At 53.0% G+C, this 21,218-nt stretch overlaps 1 protein-coding gene across 1 annotated transcript in view; it reads left to right on the top strand.

Annotated features, from left to right (window-relative positions):
* The window catches only part of LOC135551665 (protein spire homolog 1-like), a 123,184-nt gene that overhangs the window by 77,567 nt on the left and 24,399 nt on the right, over positions 1-21,218 (top strand). Inside the window, exon 12 of the mRNA XM_064982843.1 lies at positions 2,069-2,211. Within this exon, the coding sequence (XP_064838915.1) occupies positions 2,069-2,211 (143 nt within the window). The remainder of the gene's footprint in view (positions 1-2,068; positions 2,212-21,218) is intronic.

Raw genomic sequence — 21,218 nt, 5'->3', positions numbered from 1 at the left:
CGCGGTGTGGAGCGTTTGTATGGTCTGTGCAGAGAGGAGAGAACAGGGATAGATAGACACATAGTTGACAGGCTACAGAAGAGGCTACGCTAATGCAAAGGAGATTGGAATGACAAGTGGACTACACTTATCGAATGTTCAGAACGTTAAGCTTACGTAGCAAGAATCTTATTGACTAAAATGATTGAAATGATACAGTACTGCTGGAGTAGGCTAGCTGGCAGTGGCTACGTTGTTGACACTACACTAATCAAGTCGTTCCGTCGAGTGTAATAGTTTCTACAGTGCTGCTATTCGGGGCTAGCTGGCTAGCTAGCAGTGTTGATTACGTAACGTTACGTTAAAAGAACGACAATAGCTGGGTAGCTAACCTAGAAAATCGCTCCAGACTACACAATTGTCTTAGATACAAAGACGGCTAAGTAGCTAGCTAGCTACGATCAAACAAATCAAACCGTTGTACTGTAATGAAGTGAAATGAAAATGTGATACTACCTGTGGAGCGAGGCGGAATGTTGACCGGGTTGTTGAAGTTCAATTCGGAAGACGTTGGCTAGCTGTTGGCTAGCTAGCTAGCAGTGACTCCTACGTTAAGGACGACAAATAGCTGGCTAGCTAACCTCGGTAAATTAAGATAATCACTCTAAGTCTACACACTCTAAGCTACACAATTACCTTGGATACGAAGACAGCAAAGACAACTATGTAGCTAGCTAACACTACACTAATCGAGTCATTGAGTGTAATAGTTTCTACAGTGCTAGTGGACGTTAGCTAGCTGCTGTGCTAGTGGACGTTAGCTAGCTGCTGGGCAGAAAGCAGTGTAGACTACGTTAGGACGACAAAATACGATCAGCAAAGACAACTATGTAGCTAGCTAACACTACACTAATCGAGTCGTTGAGTGTAATAGTTTCTACAGTGCTAGTGGACGTTAGCTAGCTGCTGTGCTAGTGGACGTTAGCTAGCTGCTGGGCAGAAAGCAGTGTAGACTACGTTAGTACGACGAAATACGATAATTACGCAATTATCTTTGATACAAAGACGGCTATGTAGCTAGCTAAGAAGAAATTGCTAAGATTAGACAAATCAACCGTTGTACTATAATGAAATGTAATGAAAAGTTATACTACCTGCGGACCGAAGTGTAGATGCGACCGCTCGCTCCAACCCGGAACCGGAAGAGTAGTATGTAGTATGTACATGTAGGTATGGTTAAAGTGACTGCATAGATGATAAACAGAGTAGCAGCAGTGTAAAGGAGGGGAGGGGGGGGGTGTTGTCTTACTGTGTGTTACCATGTGTTGGGATAAAGCAGAAGTGATACTACTCTAGTCCTATTGGCCCTGGTCAAATGTAGTGCACTATTTTAGTCCTTTGGGCCCTGGTCAAATGTAGTGCACTACTTTAGTCCTATGGGCCCTGGTCAAATGTAGGGCACTACTATAGTCCTATTGGCCCTGGTCAAATTTAGTGCACTACACTCTCAAACTGCCTGTTCCCAGGGCCTCCCGAGTGGTGTGGTGGTCTAAGACGCTGCATCGCAGTTGCTAGCTGTGCCACTACAAATCCTGGTTCGAGTCCAGGCTGGTGCGACCGGGAGACCCATGAGGCGGCGCACAATTGGCCCAGCGTCGTCCGGGATAGAGGAGGGTTTGGCCGGCGTCGTCCGGGATAGAGGAGGGTTTGGCCAGCGTCGACCGGGATAGAGGAGGGTTTGGCCAGCGTCGTCCGGGATAGAGGAGGGTTTGGCCGGCAGGGATGTTCTTGTTCCATCGCGCACTAGCGACTCCTGTGGCGGATTGGGCAGGGTGCACGCTGACACGGTCGCCAGGTGTACGGTGTTTTCTCTGACACATTGGTGCGGCTGACTTGCAGGTTAAGAGAGCAGTGTGTCAAGAAGCAGTGCAGCTTGTGCTGGACGCACGGCTCTCGACCTTCGCCTCTCCCGAGTCCTTACGGGAGTTGTAGCGATGAGACAAGACTGAAATTGAGGAGTAAATGTAAAAAAATAAAAACTGCCTGTTCCCTCCATCCTTCTAGCCTGTCTTCTCTCTCTCCCCTCCAGCACCCCCTAGGTTCCTGCCCATCACCATGACTCCCCAGCCTGACAGTCGCCCCTCCCCTCAGAGGAGACACTCCATTGAGAAGGAGCCCCCCACCAGCGTACGACCCTTCACAGCCCCCACCAGACAGAGCTCCAAGTCTCTGGTATGTACACGACTGTGTGCTACAGACAGCCTCACCATGGTATTATAGTCTACACTACTATGTGCTACAGACAGCCTCACCATGGTATTATAGTGTACACTACTGTGTGCTACAGACAGCCTCACCATGGTATTATAGTCTACACTACTGTGTGCTACAGACAGCCTCACCATGGTATTATAGTCTACACTACTGTGTGCTACAGACAGCCTCACCATGGTATTATAGTCTACACTACTGTGTGCTACAGACAGCCTCACCATGGTATTATAGTCTACACTACTGTGTGCTACAGACAGCCTCACCATGGTATTATAGTCTACACTACTGTGTGCTACAGACAGCCTCACCATGGTATTATAGTGTACACTACTGTGTGCTACAGACAGCCTCACCATGGTATTATAGTCTACACTACTGTGTGCTACAGACAGCCTCACCATGGTATTATAGTCTACACTACTGTGTGCTACAGACAGCCTCACCATGGTATTATAGTCTACACTACTGTGTGCTACAGACAGCCTCACCATGGTATTATAGTCTACACTACTGTGTGCTACAGACAGCCTCACCATGGTATTATAGTCTACACTACTGTGTGCTACAGACAGCCTCACCATGGTATTATAGTGTACACTACTGTGTGCTACAGACAGCCTCACCATGGTATTATAGTCTACACTACTGTGTGCTACAGACAGCCTCACCATGGTATTATAGTGTACACTACTGTGTGCTACAGACAGCCTCACCATGGTATTATAGTCTACACTACTGTGTGCTACAGACAGCCTCACCATGGTATTATAGTGTACACTACTGTGTGCTACAGACAGCCTCACCATGGTATTATAGTCTACACTACTGTGTGCTACAGACAGCCTCACCATGGTATTATAGTCTACACTACTGTGTGCTACAGACAGCCTCACCATGGTATTATAGTCTACACTACTGTGTGCTACAGACAGCCTCACCATGGTATTATAGTCTACACTACTGTGTGCTACAGACAGCCTCACCATGGTATTATAGTCTACACTACTGTGTGCTACAGACAGCCTCACCATGGTATTATAGTGTACACTACTGTGTGCTACAGACAGCCTCACCATGGTATTATAGTCTACACTACTGTGTGCTACAGACAGCCTCACCATGGTATTATAGTGTACACTACTGTGTGCTACAGACAGCCTCACCATGGTATTATAGTCTACACTACTGTGTGCTACAGACAGCCTCACCATGGTATTATAGTGTACACTACTGTGTGCTACAGACAGCCTCACCATGGTATTATAGTCTACACTACTGTGTGCTACAGACAGTCAAGCCTCATGTTTTCAATTACCTGGTTGGCCTCGTGTTTTCAATTACCTGGTTGGCATCGTGTTTTCAATTACCTGGTTGGCCTCGTGTTTTCAAACACATTGTATGATGGTTCAAATGGCATATTGTCCCATCTCCCTGCCCTACTGTGAGATGGTTTCTCTGAGGTAACTTACTTGCTGAATGACCTGGTACTGGTCAGTTCAGGCATTGTGTCATGGAGGGTGGTACTGGTCAGATCAGGCAGTGTGTCATGGAGGGCTGGTACTGGTCAGGTCAGGCAGTGTTTCATGGAGGGCTGGTACTGGTCAGGTCAGGCACTGTGTCATGGGGGGGACTAGGAACACATGGAGGGCTGGTACTGGTCAGATCAGGCAGTGTGTCATGGAGGGCTGGTACTGGTCAGGTCAGGCAGTGTGTCATGGAGGGCTGGTACTGGTCAGGTCAGGCACTGTGTCATGGGGGGGACTAGGAACACATGGAGGGTGGTACTGGTCAGGTCAGGCAGTGTGTCATGGAGGGTGGTACTGGTCAGGTCAGGCAGTGTGTCATGGAGGGCTGGTACTGGTCAGGTCAGGCAGTGTGTCATGGAGGGCTGGTACTGGTCAGGTCAGGCAGTGTTTCATGGAGGGCTGGTACTGGTCAGGTCAGGCAGTGTGTCATGGGGGGGGGACTAGGAACACATGGAGGGCTGGTACTGGTCAGGTCAGGCAGTGTGTCATGGAGGGCTGGTACTGGTCAGGTCAGGCAGTGTGTCATGGAGGGCTGGTACTGGTCAGGTCAGGCAGTGTGTCATGGAGGGCTGGTACTGGTCAGGTCAGGCAGTGTGTCATGGAGGGCTGGTACTGGTCAGGTCAGGCAGTGTGTCATGGAGGGCTGGTACTGGTCAGATCAGGCAGTGTGTCATGGAGGGCTGGTACTGGTCAGGTCAGGCAGTGTGTCATGGAGGGCTGGTACTGGTCAGGTCAGGCAGTGTGTCATGGAGGGCTGGTACTGGTCAGGTCAGGCAGTGTGTCATGGAGGGCTGGTACTGGTCAGGTCAGGCAGTGTTTCATGGAGGGCTGGTACTGGTCAGGTCAGGCAGTGTGTCATGGGGGGGGGACTAAGAACACATGGAGGGCTGGTACTGGTCAGGTCAGGCAGTGTGTCATGGAGGGTTGTACTGGTCAGGTCAGGCAGTGTGTCATGGGGGGGGGACTAAGAACACATGGAGGGCTGGTACTGGTCAGGTCAGGCAGTGTGTCATGGAGGGCTGGTACTGGTCAGGTCAGGCAGTGTGTCATGGAGGGCTGGTACTGGTCAGGTCAGGCAGTGTGTCATGGAGGGCTGGTTCTGGTCAGGTCAGGCAGTGTGTCATGGAGGGCTGGTACTGGTCAGATCAGGCAGTGTGTCATGGAGGGCTGGTACTGGTCAGATCAGGCAGTGTGTCATGGAGGGCTGGCACTGGTCAGGTCAGGCAGTGTGTCATGGAGGGCTGGTACTGGTCAGGTCAGGCAGTGTGTCATGGAGGGTGGTACTGGTCAGGTCAGGCAGTGTGTCATGGAGGGCTGGTACTGGTCAGATCAGGCAGTGTGTCATGGAGGGTGGTACTGGTCAGGTCAGGCAGTGTGTCATGGAGGGTGGTACTGGTCAGGTCAGGCAGTGTGTCATGGAGGGCTGGTACTGGTCAGATCAGGCAGTGTGTCATGGAGGGCTGGTACTGGTCAGGTCAGGCAGTGTGTCATGGAGGGCTGGTACTGGTCAGGTCAGGCAGTGTGTCATGGAGGGCTGGTACTGGTCAGGTCAGGCAGGGTGTCATGGAGGGCTGGTACTGGTCAGATCAGGCAGTGTGTCATGGAGGGCTGGTACTGGTCAGGTCAGGCAGTGTGTCATGGAGGGGGACTAGGAACACATGGAGGGCTGGTGCTGGTCAGGTCAGGCAGTGTGTCATGGAGGGCTGGTACTGGTCAGATCAGGCAGTGTGTCATGGAGGGGGACTAGGAACACATGGAGGGCTGGTGCTGGTCAGGTCAGGCAGTGTGTCATGGAGGGCTGGTACTGGTCAGGTCAGGCAGTGTGTCATGGAGGGCTGGTACTGGTCAGGTCAGGCAGGGTTTCATGGAGGGGGACTAGGAACACATGGAGGGCTGGTGCTGGTCAGATCAGGCAGTGTGTCATGGAGGGCTGGTACTGGTCAGGTCAGGCAGGGTGTCATGGAGGGCTGGTACTGGTCAGGTCAGGCAGGGTTTCATGGAGGGGGACTAGGAACACATGGAGGGCTGGTGCTGGTCAGGTCAGGCAGTGTGTCATGGAGGGCTGGTACTGGTCAGATCAGGCAGTGTGTCATGGAGGGCTGGTACTGGTCAGGTCAGGCACTGTGTCATGGAGGGCTGGTGCTGGTCAGATCAGGCAGTGTGTCATGGAGGGCTGGTACTGGTCAGGTCAGGCAGGGTGTCATGGAGGGCTGGTGCTGGTCAGGTCAGGCAGTGTGTCATGGAGGGCTGGTGCTGGTCAGGTCAGGCAGTGTGTCATGGAGGGCTGGTACTGGTCAGGCAGTGTGTCATGGAGGGCTGGTACTGGTCAGATCAGGCAGTGTGTCATGGAGGGGGACTAGGAACACATGGAGGGCTGGTGCTGGTCAGGTCAGGCAGTGTGTCATGGAGGGCTGGTGCTGGTCAGGTCAGGCAGTGTGTCATGGAGGGCTGGTACTGGTCAGGCAGGGTGTCATGGAGGGCTGGTACTGGTCAGGTCAGGCAGGGTGTCATGGAGGGCTGGTACTGGTCAGGTCAGGCAGTGTGTCATGGAGGGCTGGTACTGGTCAGGTCAGGCAGTGTGTCATGGAGGGCTGGTACTGGTCAGATCAGGCAGTGTGTCATGGAGGGGGACTAGGAACACATGGAGGGCTGGTACTGGTCAGGTCAGGCAGTGTGTCATGGAGGGGGACTAGGAACACATGGAGGGCTGGTACTGGTCAGGTCAGGCACTGTGTCATGGAGGGCTGGTACTGGTCAGGTCAGGCAGTGTGTCATGGAGGGGGACTAGGAACACATGGAGGGCTGGTGCTGGTCAGGTCAGGCAGTGTGTCATGGAGGGCTGGTACTGGTCAGATCAGGCAGTGTGTCATGGAGGGCTGGTACTGGTCAGGTCAGGCAGGGTTTCATGGAGGGGGACTAGGAACACATGGAGGGCTGGTACTGGTCAGGTCAGGCAGTGTGTCATGGAGGGCTGGTACTGGTCAGATCAGGCAGTGTGTCATGGAGGGCTGGTGCTGGTCAGGTCAGGCAGTGTGTCATGGAGGGCTGGTACTGGTCAGATCAGGCAGTGTGTCATGGAGGGCTGGTACTGGTCAGGTCAGGCAGTGTGTCATGGAGGGGGACTAGGAACACATGGAGGGCTGGTGCTGGTCAGGTCAGGCAGTGTGTCATGGAGGGCTGGTGCTGGTCAGGTCAGGCAGTGTGTCATGGAGGGCTGGTACTGGTCAGGCAGTGTGTCATGGAGGGCTGGTACTGGTCAGATCAGGCAGTGTGTCATGGAGGGCTGGTACTGGTCAGGTCAGGCAGTGTGTCATGGAGGGCTGGTACTGGTCAGGTCAGGCAGTGTGTCATGGAGGGCTGGTACTGGTCAGGTCAGGCAGTGTGTCATGGAGGGCTGGTACTGGTCAGGTCAGGCACTGTGTCATGGAGGGCTGGTACTGTTCAGGTCAGGCAGTGTGTCATGGAGGGCTGGTACTGGTCAGGTCAGGCAGTGTGTCATGGAGGGCTGGTACTGGTCAGGTCAGGCAGTGTGTCATGGAGGGCTGGTACTGGTCAGGTCAGGCAGGGTGTCATGGAGGGCTGGTACTGGTCAGGTCAGGCAGGGTTTCATGGAGGGCTGGTACTGGTCAGATCAGGCACTGTGTCATGGAGGGCTGGTACTGGTCAGATCAGGCAGTGTGTCATGGAGGGCTGGTACTGGTCAGGTCAGGCAGTGTGTCATGGAGGGCTGGTACTGGTCAGGTCAGGCAGTGTTTCATGGAGGGCTGGTACTGGTCAGGTCAGGCAGGGTGTCATGGAGGGCTGGTACTGGTCAGGTCAGGCAGGGTTTCATGGAGGGCTGGTACTGGTCAGGTCAGGCACTGTGTCATGGAGGGCTGGTACTGGTCAGGTCAGGCAGTGTGTCATGGAGGGGGACTAGGAACACATGGAGGGCTGGTGCTGGTCAGGTCAGGCAGTGTTTCATGGAGGGCTGGTGCTGGTCAGGTCAGGCAGTGTGTCATGGAGGGGGACTAGGAACACATGGAGGGCTGGTACTGGTCAGGTCAGGCAGTGTTTCATGGAGGGCTGGTGCTGGTCAGGTCAGGCAGTGTGTCATGGAGGGCTGGTACTGGTCAGATCAGGCACTGTGTCATGGAGGGCTGGTACTGGTCAGGTCAGGCAGTGTGTCATGGAGGGCTGGTACTGGTCAGATCAGGCACTGTGTCATGGAGGGCTGGTGCTGGTCAGATCAGGCACTGTGTCATGGAGGGCTGGTACTGGTCAGATCAGGCACTGTGTCATGGAGGGCTGGTACTGGTCAGATCAGGCACTGTGTCATGGAGGGCTGGTACTGGTCAGATCAGGCACTGTGTCATGGAGGGCTGGTACTGGTCAGATCAGGCACTGTGTCATGGAGGGCTGGTACTGGTCAGATCAGGCAGGGTGTCATGGAGGGCTGGTACTGGTCAGATCAGGCACTGTGTCATGGAGGGCTGGTACTGGTCAGATCAGGCAGTGTGTCATGGAGGGCTGGTACTGGTCAGATCAGGCAGTGTGTCATGGAGGGGGACTAGGAACACATGGAGGGCTGGTGCTGGTCAGGTCAGGCAGTGTGTCATGGAGGGCTGGTACTGGTCAGGCAGTGTGTCATGGAGGGCTGGTACTGGTCAGATCAGGCAGTGTGTCATGGAGGGCTGGTACTGGTCAGGTCAGGCAGTGTGTCATGGAGGGCTGGTACTGGTCAGGTCAGGCAGGGTGTCATGGAGGGCTGGTACTGGTCAGGTCAGGCAGTGTGTCATGGAGGGCTGGTACTGGTCAGGTCAGGCAGTGTGTCATGGAGGGGGACTAGGAACACATGGAGGGCTGGTGCTGGTCAGGTCAGGCAGTGTGTCATGGAGGGGGACTAGGAACACATGGAGGGCTGGTACTGGTCAGGTCAGGCAGTGTGTCATGGAGGGCTGGTGCTGGTCAGGTCAGGCAGTGTGTCATGGAGGGCTGGTACTGGTCAGATCAGGCAGTGTGTCATGGAGGGCTGGTACTGGTCAGGTCAGGCAGGGTGTCATGGAGGGCTGGTACTGGTCAGGTCAGGCAGGGTTTCATGGAGGGGGACTAGGAACACATGGAGGGCTGGTACTGGTCAGGTCAGGCAGTGTGTCATGGAGGGCTGGTACTGGTCAGATCAGGCAGTGTGTCATGGAGGGCTGGTACTGGTCAGGTCAGGCAGTGTGTCATGGAGGGGGACTAGGAACACATGGAGGGCTGGTACTGGTCAGGTCAGGCAGGGTTTCATGGAGGGGGACTAGGAACACATGGAGGGCTGGTACTGGTCAGGTCAGGCAGTGTGTCATGGAGGGCTGGTACTGGTCAGATCAGGCAGTGTGTCATGGAGGGTGGTACTGGTCAGGTCAGGCACTGTGTCATGGAGGGCTGGTACTGGTCAGATCAGGCAGTGTGTCATGGAGGGCTGGTACTGGTCAGGTCAGGCAGGGTGTCATGGAGGGCTGGTACTGGTCAGATCAGGCAGTGTGTCATGGAGGGCTGGTACTGGTCAGGTCAGGCAGTGTGTCATGGAGGGGGACTAGGAACACATGGAGGGCTGGTGCTGGTCAGGTCAGGCAGTGTGTCATGGAGGGCTGGTACTGGTCAGATCAGGCAGTGTGTCATGGAGGGCTGGTACTGGTCAGGTCAGGCAGTGTGTCATGGAGGGCTGGTACTGGTCAGATCAGGCAGTGTGTCATGGAGGGCTGGTACTGGTCAGATCAGGCAGTGTGTCATGGAGGGTGGTACTGGTCAGGTCAGGCAGTGTGTCATGGAGGGGGACTAGGAACACATGGAGGGCTGGTGCTGGTCAGGTCAGGCAGTGTGTCATGGAGGGCACTGGAGTGATCGATGTGCAGAAGATGAATGTACAAGTAGAGATACTGGGGTGCAAAGGAGCAAAATAAATAACAGTATGGGGATGAGGTAGTTGGGTGGGCTATTTACAGATGGGCTATGTACAGCTGCAGTGATCTGTGAGCTCTGACAGATGATGCTCAAAGTTAGTGAAGGAGATATGAGTCTCCAGCTTCAGTAATTTTTGCAGTTCGTTCCAGTCGTTGGTAGCAGAGAACTGGGAGGAAAGGCGGCCAAAGTAGGAATTGGCTTTGGGGATGACCAGTGAGATCTACCCGCTGGAGCGTGTGCTAAGGGTGTGTGTTGCTATGGTGACCAGTGAGCTGAGATAAGGCGGGGCTTTACCTAGCAAAGACTTATAGATGACCTGGAGCCAGTGGGTTTGGTGACAGCCGACGACAGCACACAGGTTGCAGTGGTGGGTAGTATATGGGGCTTTGGTGACAAAACAGATGGCACTGTGATAGACTGCATTCAATTTGCTGATGGTCGGTCTATGGTCGGGCGGTAACCCCTACACCATAACCATTGAAATGTAAAATAGAGGTGCAAGCAGAGGGCTTCAGCGGAGGCCTGTGACTCCTTTCCATTCGGAAACTCCCGGTTGCCGCATCAAAAGTGCCTTTCCTCCGCGAAGGGCTGGCTGCAGATCCTGTTCGCTCGAGCTGGCACGTCCTTCCTCTTCTGGACATGGAGCCTCTTCCTCAGAAGTTGTGGATCCTTGGGCAGCCGATGGTAGTTTACCGAGGGATTTTTTTTGGAGCCAATTCCTACAGCCGGTTGCTATACAGTTCATGTTTGAATTACTACGTTTTGTTGCCATCTTCGTTGTCCTAACACTCTCTCTTCAATTCACTCTCCGCGCGAAAACTCAATACCACAGACAATTTGCTGATTCCTGCCAGTCGCTACTATGGTGATTTAAAATAGTGCTGACCATAGCTCAAATAAACCTTGTTGACGATCAAAATAGTAAATATAGAGATGTTTTTGTGTTAAATGCACATGTTTAGTATTAGTGGATTTAATTAATACAGCTTAGATTTACTTCCTAAAGTGTTTCCATTCCCCTTTAAGGTGCCACCAACCTCCTGTGCTGCACAGTGATGGAGTATACATGAAAACAGAAAAGAGGAATCTCTCATGTAATATGATTCATCTGAATTAGCCCATCCAGCAGGCAGATGGCTCAGTCTCCTAGAGAGAGAGAGAAAGAGGTGTTTCTGGAAAAGGTGTAGCAGAAAGTCCAACCTTATCATCTCTCCACCTTCAGAACCAACTACCTACCTTATCATCTCTCCACCTTCAGAACCAACTACCCACCTTACCATCTCTACACCTTCAGAACAAACAACCTACCTTACCATCTCTACCTTCAGAACCAACTACCCACCTTACCATCTCTACACCTTCAGAACCAACTACCTACCTTACCATCTACACCTTCAGAACCAACTACCTGCCTTACCATCTCTACACCTTCACAACCAACTACCCACCTTACCATCTCTACCTTCAGAACCAACTACCTGCCTTACCAACTCCACCTTCAGAACCAACTACCTGCCTTACCAACTCCACCTTCAGAACCAACTACCTGCCTTACCATCTCTACCTTCAGAACCAACTACCTACCTTACCATCTCTACCTTCAGAACCAACTACCTGCCTTACCATCTCTACCTTCAGAACCAACTACCTGCCTTACCAACTCTACCTTCAGAACCAACTACCTGCCTTACCATCTCTACCTTCAGAACCAACTACCTGCCTTACCATCTCTACCTTCAGAACCAACTACCTACCTTACCATTTTCACCTTCAGATCCAACTACCTGCCTTATTATCTCTACCTTCAAAACCAACTACCTGCCTTACCATCTACACCTTCAGAACCAACTACCTGCCTTACCATCTACACCTTCAGAACCAACTACCCACCTTACCATCTCTACCTTCAGAACCAACTACCTACCTTACCATCTCTACACCTTCACAACCAACTTACCCACCTTACCATCTCTACCTTCAGAACCAACTACCTGCCTTACCATCTCTACCTTCAGAACCAACTACCTGCCTTACCATCTCATTCTCCCTCTATTATCACTCCACCCCCCCCCTTCTGTCTATACTCTCCCTCTATTCTCGCTCTCCCTCCGGTCTAGCTCTCCCTCTTAGGTTTGTGTGCTGCTGCTGACGTTGCTTCCAGAGGCATTTTGAAACTCTGTAGTGAGTGTTGCAACCGAGGACAGACGATTTTTACGGGCTACGTGCTTCAGCACACGGCAGTATCGTTCTGGGAACTTGTGTGGCCTACCACTTCGCGGCTGAGCCGTTGTTGCTCCTAGACGTTTCAACCTCACAATAACAGCACTTACAGTTGACTGGGGCAGCTCTAGCAGGACAGAAATGTGATGAACTGACTTGTTGGAAAGGTGGCATCCTACGACCATACCATGTTGCATGCCACTGTGCTCTTCAGTAAGGCCATTCTACTGCTAATGTTTGTCTTTGGCGATTGCATGACTGTGTTCTTGATTTCATACACTTGTCAGCAAAAGGTGTGGCTGAGAATCCACTAATCCACTAGAATCCACTAATTTGAAGGGGGGTCCACATGCTTTTGTATATATAGTGTATAATGATATAATGGTATTATTATAGTGTGTGTGGCATCTCCAGAGGCAGATATAATGGTATTATTATAGTGTGTTTGGCATCTCCAGAAGCAGATATAATGGTATTATTATAGTGTATTTGGCATCTCCAGAGGCAGATATAATGGTATTATTATAGTGTGTGTGGCATCTCCAGAGGCAGATATAATGGTATTATTATAGTGTGTGTGGCATCTCCAGAGGCAGATATAATGGTATTATTATAGTGTATGTGGAATCTCCAGAGGCAGATATAATGGTATTATTATAGTGTATTTGGCATCTCCAGAGGCAGATATAATGGTATTATTATAGTGTATTTGGCATCTCCAGAGGCAGATATAATGGTATTATTATAGTGTATGTGGAATCTCCAGAGGCAGATATAATGGTATTATTATAGTGTGTGTGGCATCTCCAGAGGCAGATATAATGGTATTATTATAGTGTGTGTGGCATCTCCAGAGGCAGATATAATGGTATTATTATAGTGTATGTGGAATCTCCAGAGGCAGATATAATGGTATTATTATAGTGTGTGTGGCATCTCCAGAGGCAGATATAATGGTATTATTATAGTGTGTGTGGCATCTCCAGAGGCAGATATAATGGTATTATTATAGTGTGTGTGGCATCTCCAGAGGCAGATATAATGGTATTATTATAGTGTGTTTGGCATCTCCAGAAGCAGATATAATGGTATTATTATAGTGTGTGTGGCATCTCCAGAGGCAGATATAATGGTATTATTATAGTGTGTTTGGCATCTCCAGAAGCAGATATAATGGTATTATTATAGTGTGTGTGGCATCTCCAGAGGCAGATATAATGGTATTATTATAGTGTATTTGGCATCTCCAGAGGCAGATATAATGGTATTATTATAGTGTATGTGGCATCTCCAGAGGCAGATATAATGGTATTATTATAGTGTATTTGGCATCTCCAGAGGCAGATATAATGGTATTATTATAGTGTGTGTGGCATCTCCAGAGGCAGATATAATGGTATTATTATAGTGTATTTGGCATCTCCAGAGGCAGATATAATGGTATTATTATAGTGTATTTGGCATCTCCAGAGGCAGATATAATGGTATTATTATAGTGTGTGTGGCATCTCCAGAGGCAGATATAATGGTATTATTATAGTGTATGTGGAATCTCCAGAGGCAGATATAATGGTATTATTATAGTGTGTGTGGCATCTCCAGAGGCAGATATAATGGTATTATTATAGTGTGTGTGGCATCTCCAGAGGCAGATATAATGGTATTATTATAGTGTGTGTGGCATCTCCAGAGGCAGATATAATGGTATTATTATAGTGTGTTTGGCATCTCCAGAAGCAGATATAATGGTATTATTATAGTGTGTGTGGCATCTCCAGAGGCAGATATAATGGTATTATTATAGTGTGTTTGGCATCTCCAGAAGCAGATATAATGGTATTATTATAGTGTGTGTGGCATCTCCAGAGGCAGATATAATGGTATTATTATAGTGTATTTGGCATCTCCAGAGGCAGATATAATGGTATTATTATAGTGTGTGTGGCATCTCCAGAGGCAGATATAATGGTATTATTATAGTGTGTGTGGCATCTCCAGAGGCAGATATAATGGTATTATTATAGTGTGTGTGGCATCTCCAGAGGCAGATATAATGGTATTATTATAGTGTGTGTGGCATCTCCAGAGGCAGATATAATGGTATTATTATAGTGTATGTGGAATCTCCAGAGGCAGATATAATGGTATTATTATAGTGTGTGTGGCATCTCCAGAGGCAGATATAATGGTATTATTATAGTGTGTGTGGCATCTCCAGAGGCAGATATAATGGTATTATTATAGTGTATGTGGCATCTCCAGAGACAGATATAATGGTATTATTATAGTGTATTTGGCATCTCCAGAGGCAGATATAATGGTATTATTATAGTGTATTTGGCATCTCCAGAGGCAGATATAATGGTAGTATTATAGTGTGTGTGGCATCTCCAGAGGCAGATATAATGGTATTATTATAGTGTATTTGGCATCTCCAGAGGCAGATATAGTGGTATTATTATAGTGTGTGTGGCATCTCCAGAGACAGATATAATGGTATTATTATAGTGTATTTGGCATCTCCAGAGGCAGATATAATGGTATTATTATAGTGTGTGTGGCATCTCCAGAGGCAGATATAATGGTATTATTATAGTGTATTTGGCATCTCCAGAGGCAGATATAATGGTATTATTATAGTGTGTGTGGCATCTCCAGAGGCAGATATAATGGTATTATTATAGTGTGTGTGGCATCGCCAGAGGCAGATATAATGGTATTATTATAGTGTGTGTGGCATCTCCAGAGGCAGATATAATGGTATTATTATAGTGTGTGTGGCATCTCCAGCGGCAGATATAATGGTATTATTATAGTGTATTTGGCATCTCCAGAGGCAGATATAATGGTATTATTATAGTGTGTTTGGCATCTCCAGAGACAGATATGATGTTAGAATGGTATTCTGGAGGAGAAGTCAGTGCTCCAATGAGTTCTCCTGAACTATTTTATTTCCTTTATGTCAGGTGGAAAACCCCGCCCCCAGCAGTGGTGCTAAGGTGGTATGTCATGGATGTATTATGTCACTCCATTCAGCTATGGATGCCGTCCAGGTCATCACCACATTGATGTATAATATTGCAATATTCAGAGATTATTGGACCCCTATCTGCAAAAAATAAATAAATAGATGACCTGGAACGCACCCAATTACTTCATCAAGGATCACCTAATGCAATTTATAATCTTAAAACTAACATGGTTTGGCAACACATTTTAGACTTTATACACTCCAACTAACTACATGACTCACTGGGTGTTTCGATGGGCTCAGAGCTGCTGTGTTGTTGACTTCATCATCATCAGTCTGGGCATGCTCTGTGTGCTCCCTGGGAATAATATCATGCTGGTGGCGTAGTAACGGGTGAGGTGGCGCGGTAACGTAACGGGTGAGGTGGCGCGGTAACGTAACGGGTGAGGTGGCGCGGTAACGTACATGGTGAGGTGGCGCGGTAACGTACATGGTGAGGTGGCCGGGTAACATAACGGGTGAGGTGGCGCGGTAACGTACATGGTGAGGTGGCCGGGTAACGTAACGGGTGAGGTGGCGCGGTAACGTAACGGGTGAGGTGGCGTGGTAACGTAACGGGTGAGGTGGCGCGGTAACGTACATGGTGAGGTGGCTGGGTAACGTAACGGGTGAGGTGGCGCGGTAACGTAACGGGTGAGAAGGTGTAATAACGTAACGGGTGAGGTGGCGCGGTAACGTAACGGGTGAGAAGGTGTAATAACGTAACGGGTGAGGTGGCGCGGTAACGTAACGGGTGAGAAGGTGTAATAATAACGGGTGAGGTGGCGCGGTAACGTAACGGGTGAGAAGGTGTAATAACGTAACGGGTGAGGTGGCGCGGTAACGTAACGGGTGAGAAGGTGTAATAACGTAACGGGTGAGGTGGCGCGGTAACGTAACGGGTGAGAAGGTGTAATAACGTAACGGGTGAGGTGGCGCGGTAACGTAACGGGTGAGAAGGTGTAATAACGTAACGGGTGAGGTGGCGCGGTAACGTAACGGTTGAGAAGGTGTAATAACGTAACGGGTGAGGTGGCGCGGTAACGTAACGGGTGAGAAGGTGTAATAACGTAACGGGTGAGGTGGCGCGGTAACGTTACGGGTGAGGTGGCGTGTTAACGTAACGGGTGAGAAGGTGTAATAACGTAACGGGTGAGGTGGCTGGGTAATGTAACGGGTGAGAAGGTGTAATAACGTAACGGGTGAGGTGGCGCGGTAACGTAACGGGTGAGAAGGTGTAATAACGTAACGGGTGAGGTGGCGCGGTAACGTAACTGGTGAGAAGGTGTAATAACGTAACGGGTGAGGTGGCGCGGTAACGTAACGGGTGAGGTGGCGCGGTAACGTACATGGCGAGGTGGCCGGGTAACGTAACGGGTGAGGTGGCGCGGTAACGTAACGGGTGAGGTGGCGCGGTAACGTAACGGGTGAGGTGGCGCGGTAACGTAACGGGTGAGGTGGCGCGGTAACGTACATGGTGAGGTGGCCGGGTAACGTAACGGGTGAGGTGGCGCGGTAACGTACATGGTGAGGTGGCGCGGTAACGTAACGGGTGAGGTGGCGCGGTAACGTAACGGGTGAGGTGGCGCGGTAACGTAACGGGTGAGGTGGCGCGGTAACGTAACGGGTGAGGTGGCGCGGTAACGTACATGGTGAGGTGGCCGGGTAACGTAACGGGTGAGGTGGCGCGGTAACGTAACGGGTGAGAAGGTGTAATAACGTAACGGGTGAGGTGGCGCGGTAACGTAACGGGTGAGAAGGTGTAATAACGTAACGGGTGAGGTGGCGCGGTAACGTAACGGTTGAGAAGGTGTAATAACGTAACGGGTGAGGTGGCGCGGTAATGTAACGGGTGAGGTGGCGCGGTAACGTAACGGGTGAGAAGGTGTAATAACGTAACGGGTGAGGTGGCGCGGTAACGTAACGGGTGAGGTGGCGTGGTAACGTAACGGGTGAGAAGGTGTAATAACGTAACGGGTGAGGTGGCTCGGTAACGTAACGGGTGAGAAGGTGTAATAACGTAACGGGTGAGGTGGCGCGGTAACGTAACGGGTGAGAAGGTGTAATTACGTAAAGGGTGAGAAGGTGTAATTACGTAACGGGTGAGGTGGCTCGGTAACGTAACGGGTGAGGTGGCGCGGTAACGTACATGGTGAGGTGGCCAGGTAACGTAACGGGTGAGGTGGCGCGGTAACGTAACGGGTGAGAAGGTGTAATAACGTAACGTGTGAGGTGGCGCGGTAACGTAACGGTTGAGGTGGCGCGGTAACGGTTGAGGTGGCGCGGTAACATAACGGTTGAGGTGGCGCGGTAACGTAACGGGTGAGGTGGCGCGGTAACGTAACGGGTGAGGTGGCGCGGTAACGTAACGGGTGAGGTGGCGCGGTAACGTAACGGTTGAGATGGTGCGGTGACGTAACGGGTGAGGTGGCGCGGTAACGTAACGGGAGAGGTGGCGCGGGAATGTAACGGGTGAGGTGGCGCCGTAAAGTAACGGGTAAGGTGGCTCTGTAACGTAACGGGTGAGGTGGCACCGTAAAGTAACGGGTGAGGTGGGGCGGTAACGTAACGGGTGAGGTGGCGCCGTAACGGGTGAGGTGGCGCCGTAACGGGTGAGGTGGCGCCGTAATGGGAGAGCTGGCGCGGTAACGTAACGGGTGAGGTGGCGCGGTAAAGAAACGTTTGAGGTGGCGCGGTAACGTAACGGTTGAGGTGGCGCGGTAACGTAACGGGTGAGGTGGCGTGGTAACGGGTGAGGTGGCGCGGTAACGGGTGAGATGGCGCGGTAACGTAACGGGTGAGGTGGCGCGGTAACGTAACGGGTGAGGTGGCGCGGTAACGTAACGGGTGAGGTGGCGCGGTAACTTAACGGGTGAGGTGGCGCGGTAACGTAACGGGTGAGGTGGCGCGGTAACGTAACGGGTGAGGTGGCGCGGTAACGTAACGGGTGAGGTGGCGCGGTAAAGTAACGGGTGAGGTGGCGCAATAACTTAACGGGTGAGGTGGCGCGGTAACGTATCGGGTGAGCTGGCGCCATAACGTAACGGGTGAGGTTGTGGGGTAACGTAACGGGTGAGGTTGTGGGGTAACGGGTGAGGTTGTGGGGTAACGGGTGAGGTGGCGCAGTAACGTAACGGGTGAGGTGGCGCGGTAACGTAACGGGTGAGGTGGCGGGGTAACGTAACGGTTGAGGTGGCGGGGTAACGTAACGGTTGAGGTGGCGGGGTAACGTAACGGTTGAGGTGGCGGGGTAACGTAACGGTTGAGGTGGCGGGGTAACGTAACGGGTGAGGTGGCGGGGTAACGGGTGAGGTGGCGCGGTAACGTAACGGGTGAGGTGGCGCGGTAACGTAACAGGTGAGGTGGCGGGGTAACGTAACGGTTGAGGTGGCGGGGTAACGTAACGGGTGAGGTGGCGGGGTAACGGGTGAGGTGGCGGGGTAACGGGTGAGGTGGCGCGGTAACGTAACGGGTGAGCTGGCGCCATAACGTAACGGGTGAGGTGGTGGGGTAACGCGGGTGAGGTGGTGGGGTAACGGGTGAGGTGGCGCAGTAACGTAACGGGTGAGGTGGCGGGGTAACGTAACGGGTGAGGTGGCGGGGTAACGGGTGAGGTGGCGGGGTAACGGGTGAGGTGGCGCAGTAACGTAACGGGTGAGGTGGCGCAGTAACGTAACGGGTGAGGTGGCGGGGTAACGTAACGGGTGAGGTGGCGGGGTAACGGGTGAGGTGGCGGGGTAACGGGTGAGGTGGCGGGAGTAACGGGTGAGGTGGCGGGGTAACGGGTGAGGTGGCGCGGTAACGTAACAGGTGAGGTGACGCCATAACGTAACGGGTGAGGTGGCGCGGTGACGTAACGGGTGAGGTGGCGCGGTAACGGGTGAGGTGGCGCGGTAACGTAACAGGTGAGGTGACGCCGTAACGTAACGGGTGAGGTGGCGGGGTAACGTAACGGGTGAGGTGGCGCGGTAACGTAACGGGTGAGGTGGCGCGGTGACGTAACGGGTGAGGTGGCGCGGTGACATAACGGGTGAGGTGGCGCGGTAACGTAACGGGTGAGGTGGCGCGGTAACGTAACGGGTGAGGTGGCGGGGTAACGTAACGGGTGAGGTGGCGCGGTAACGTAACGGGTGAGGTGGCGCGGTGACGTAACGGGTGAGGTGGCGCGGTGACGTAACGGGTGAGGTGGCGCGGTGACATAACGGGTGAGGTGGCGCGGTAACGTAACGGGTGAGGTGGCGGGGTAACGTAACGGGTGAGGTGGCGCGGTAACGTAACGGGTGAGGTGGCGCGGTAACGTAACGGGTGAGGTGGCGCGGTAACGGGTGAGGTGGCGCGGTAACGTAACAGGTGAGGTGACGCCGTAACGTAACGGGTGAGGTGGCGGGGTAACGTAACGGGTGAGGTGGCGCGGTAACGTAACGGGTGAGGTGGCGCGGTGACGTAACGGGTGAGGTGGCGCGGTAACGGGTGAGGTGGCGCGGTAACGTAACAGGTGAGGTGACGCCGTAACGTAACGGGTGAGGTGGCGGGGTAACGTAACGGGTGAGGTGGCGCGGTAACGTAACGGGTGAGGTGGCGCGGTGACGTAACGGGTGAGGTGGCGCGGTAACGGGTGAGGTGGCGCGGTAACGTAACAGGTGAGGTGACGCCGTAACGTAACGGGTGAGGTGGCGGGGTAACGTAACGGGTGAGGTGGCGCGGTAACGTAACGGGTGAGGTGGCGCGGTGGCGTAACGGGTGAGGTGGCGCGGTGACATAACGGGTGAGGTGGCGCGGTAACGCAACGGGTGAGGTGGCGCGGTAACGTAACGGGTGAGGTGGCGGGGTAACGTAACGGGTGAGGTGGCGCGGTAACGTAACGGGTGAGGTGGCGCGGTGACGTAACGGGTGAGGTGGCGCGGTGACGTAACGGGTGAGGTGGCGCGGTGACATAACGGGTGAGGTGGCGCGGTAACGTAACGGGTGAGGTGGCGGGGTAACGTAACGGGTGAGGTGGCGCGGTAACGTAACGGGTGAGGTGGCGCGGTAACGTAACGGGTGAGGTGGCGCGGTAACGGGTGAGGTGGCGCGGTAACGTAACGGGTGAGGTGACGCCGTAACGTAACGGGTGAGGTGGCGGGGTAACGTAACGGGTGAGGTGGCGCGGTAACGTAACGGGTGAGGTGGCGCGGTGACGTAACGGGTGAGGTGGCGCGGTGACATAACGGGTGAGGTGGCGCGGTAACGTAACGGGTGAGGTGGCGCGGTAACGTAACGGGTGAGGTGGCGGGGTAACGTAACGGATGAGGTGGCGCGGTAACGTAACGGGTGAGGTGGCGCGGTGACATAACGGGTGAGGTGGCGCGGTGACGTAACGGGTGAGGTGGCGCGGTGACGTAACGGGTGAGGTGGCGCGGTAACGTAACGGGTGAGGTGGCGCGGTGACATAACGGGTGAGGTGGCGCGGTAACGTAACGGGTGAGGTGGCGCGGTAACGTAACGGGTGAGGTGGCGGGGTAACGTAACGGGTGAGGTGGCGCGGTAACGTAACGGGTGAGGTGGCGCAGTAACGTAACGGGTGAGGTGGCGGGGTAACGTAACGGGTGAGGTGGCGGGGTAACGTAACGGTTGAGGTGGCGGGGTAACGTAACGGGTGAGGTGGCGGGGTAACGGGTGAGGTGGCGCGGTAACGTAACGGGTGAGCTGGCGCCATAACGTAACGGGTGAGGTGGTGGGGTAACGTAACGGGTGAGGTGGTGGGGTAACGGGTGAGGTGGCGCAGTAACGTAACGGGTGAGGTGGCGCAGTAACGTAACGGGTGAGGTGGCGGGGTAACGTAACGGGTGAGGTGGCGGGGTAACGGGTGAGGTGGCGGGGTAACGGGTGAGGTGGCGCGGTAACGTAACAGGTGAGGTGACGCCATAACGTAACGGGTGAGGTGGCGGGGTAACGTAACGGGTGAGGTGGCGCGGTGACGTAACGGGTGAGGTGGCGCGGTGACGTAACGGGTGAGGTGGCGCGGTAACGTAACGGGTGAGGTGGCGCGGTAACGGTTGAGGTGGCGCGGTAACGTAACGGGTGAGGTGGCGCAGTAACGTAACGGGTGAGGTGGCGGGGTAACGTAACGGGTGAGGTGGCGCGGTAACGGGTGAGGTGGCGCGGTAACGGGTGAGGTGGCGCGGTAACGTAACAGGTGAGGTGACGCCGTAACGTAACGGGTGAGGTGGCGGGGTAACGTAACGGGTGAGGTGGCGCGGTAACGTAACGGGTGAGGTGGCGCGGTGACGTAACGGGTGAGGTGG

Source organism: Oncorhynchus masou, chromosome 13 (assembly GCF_036934945.1).
Source record: "Oncorhynchus masou masou isolate Uvic2021 chromosome 13, UVic_Omas_1.1, whole genome shotgun sequence".
Taxonomy (NCBI): Eukaryota; Metazoa; Chordata; class Actinopteri; order Salmoniformes; family Salmonidae; genus Oncorhynchus; species Oncorhynchus masou.
This window is presented reverse-complemented; position numbering and strand designations above follow the sequence as displayed.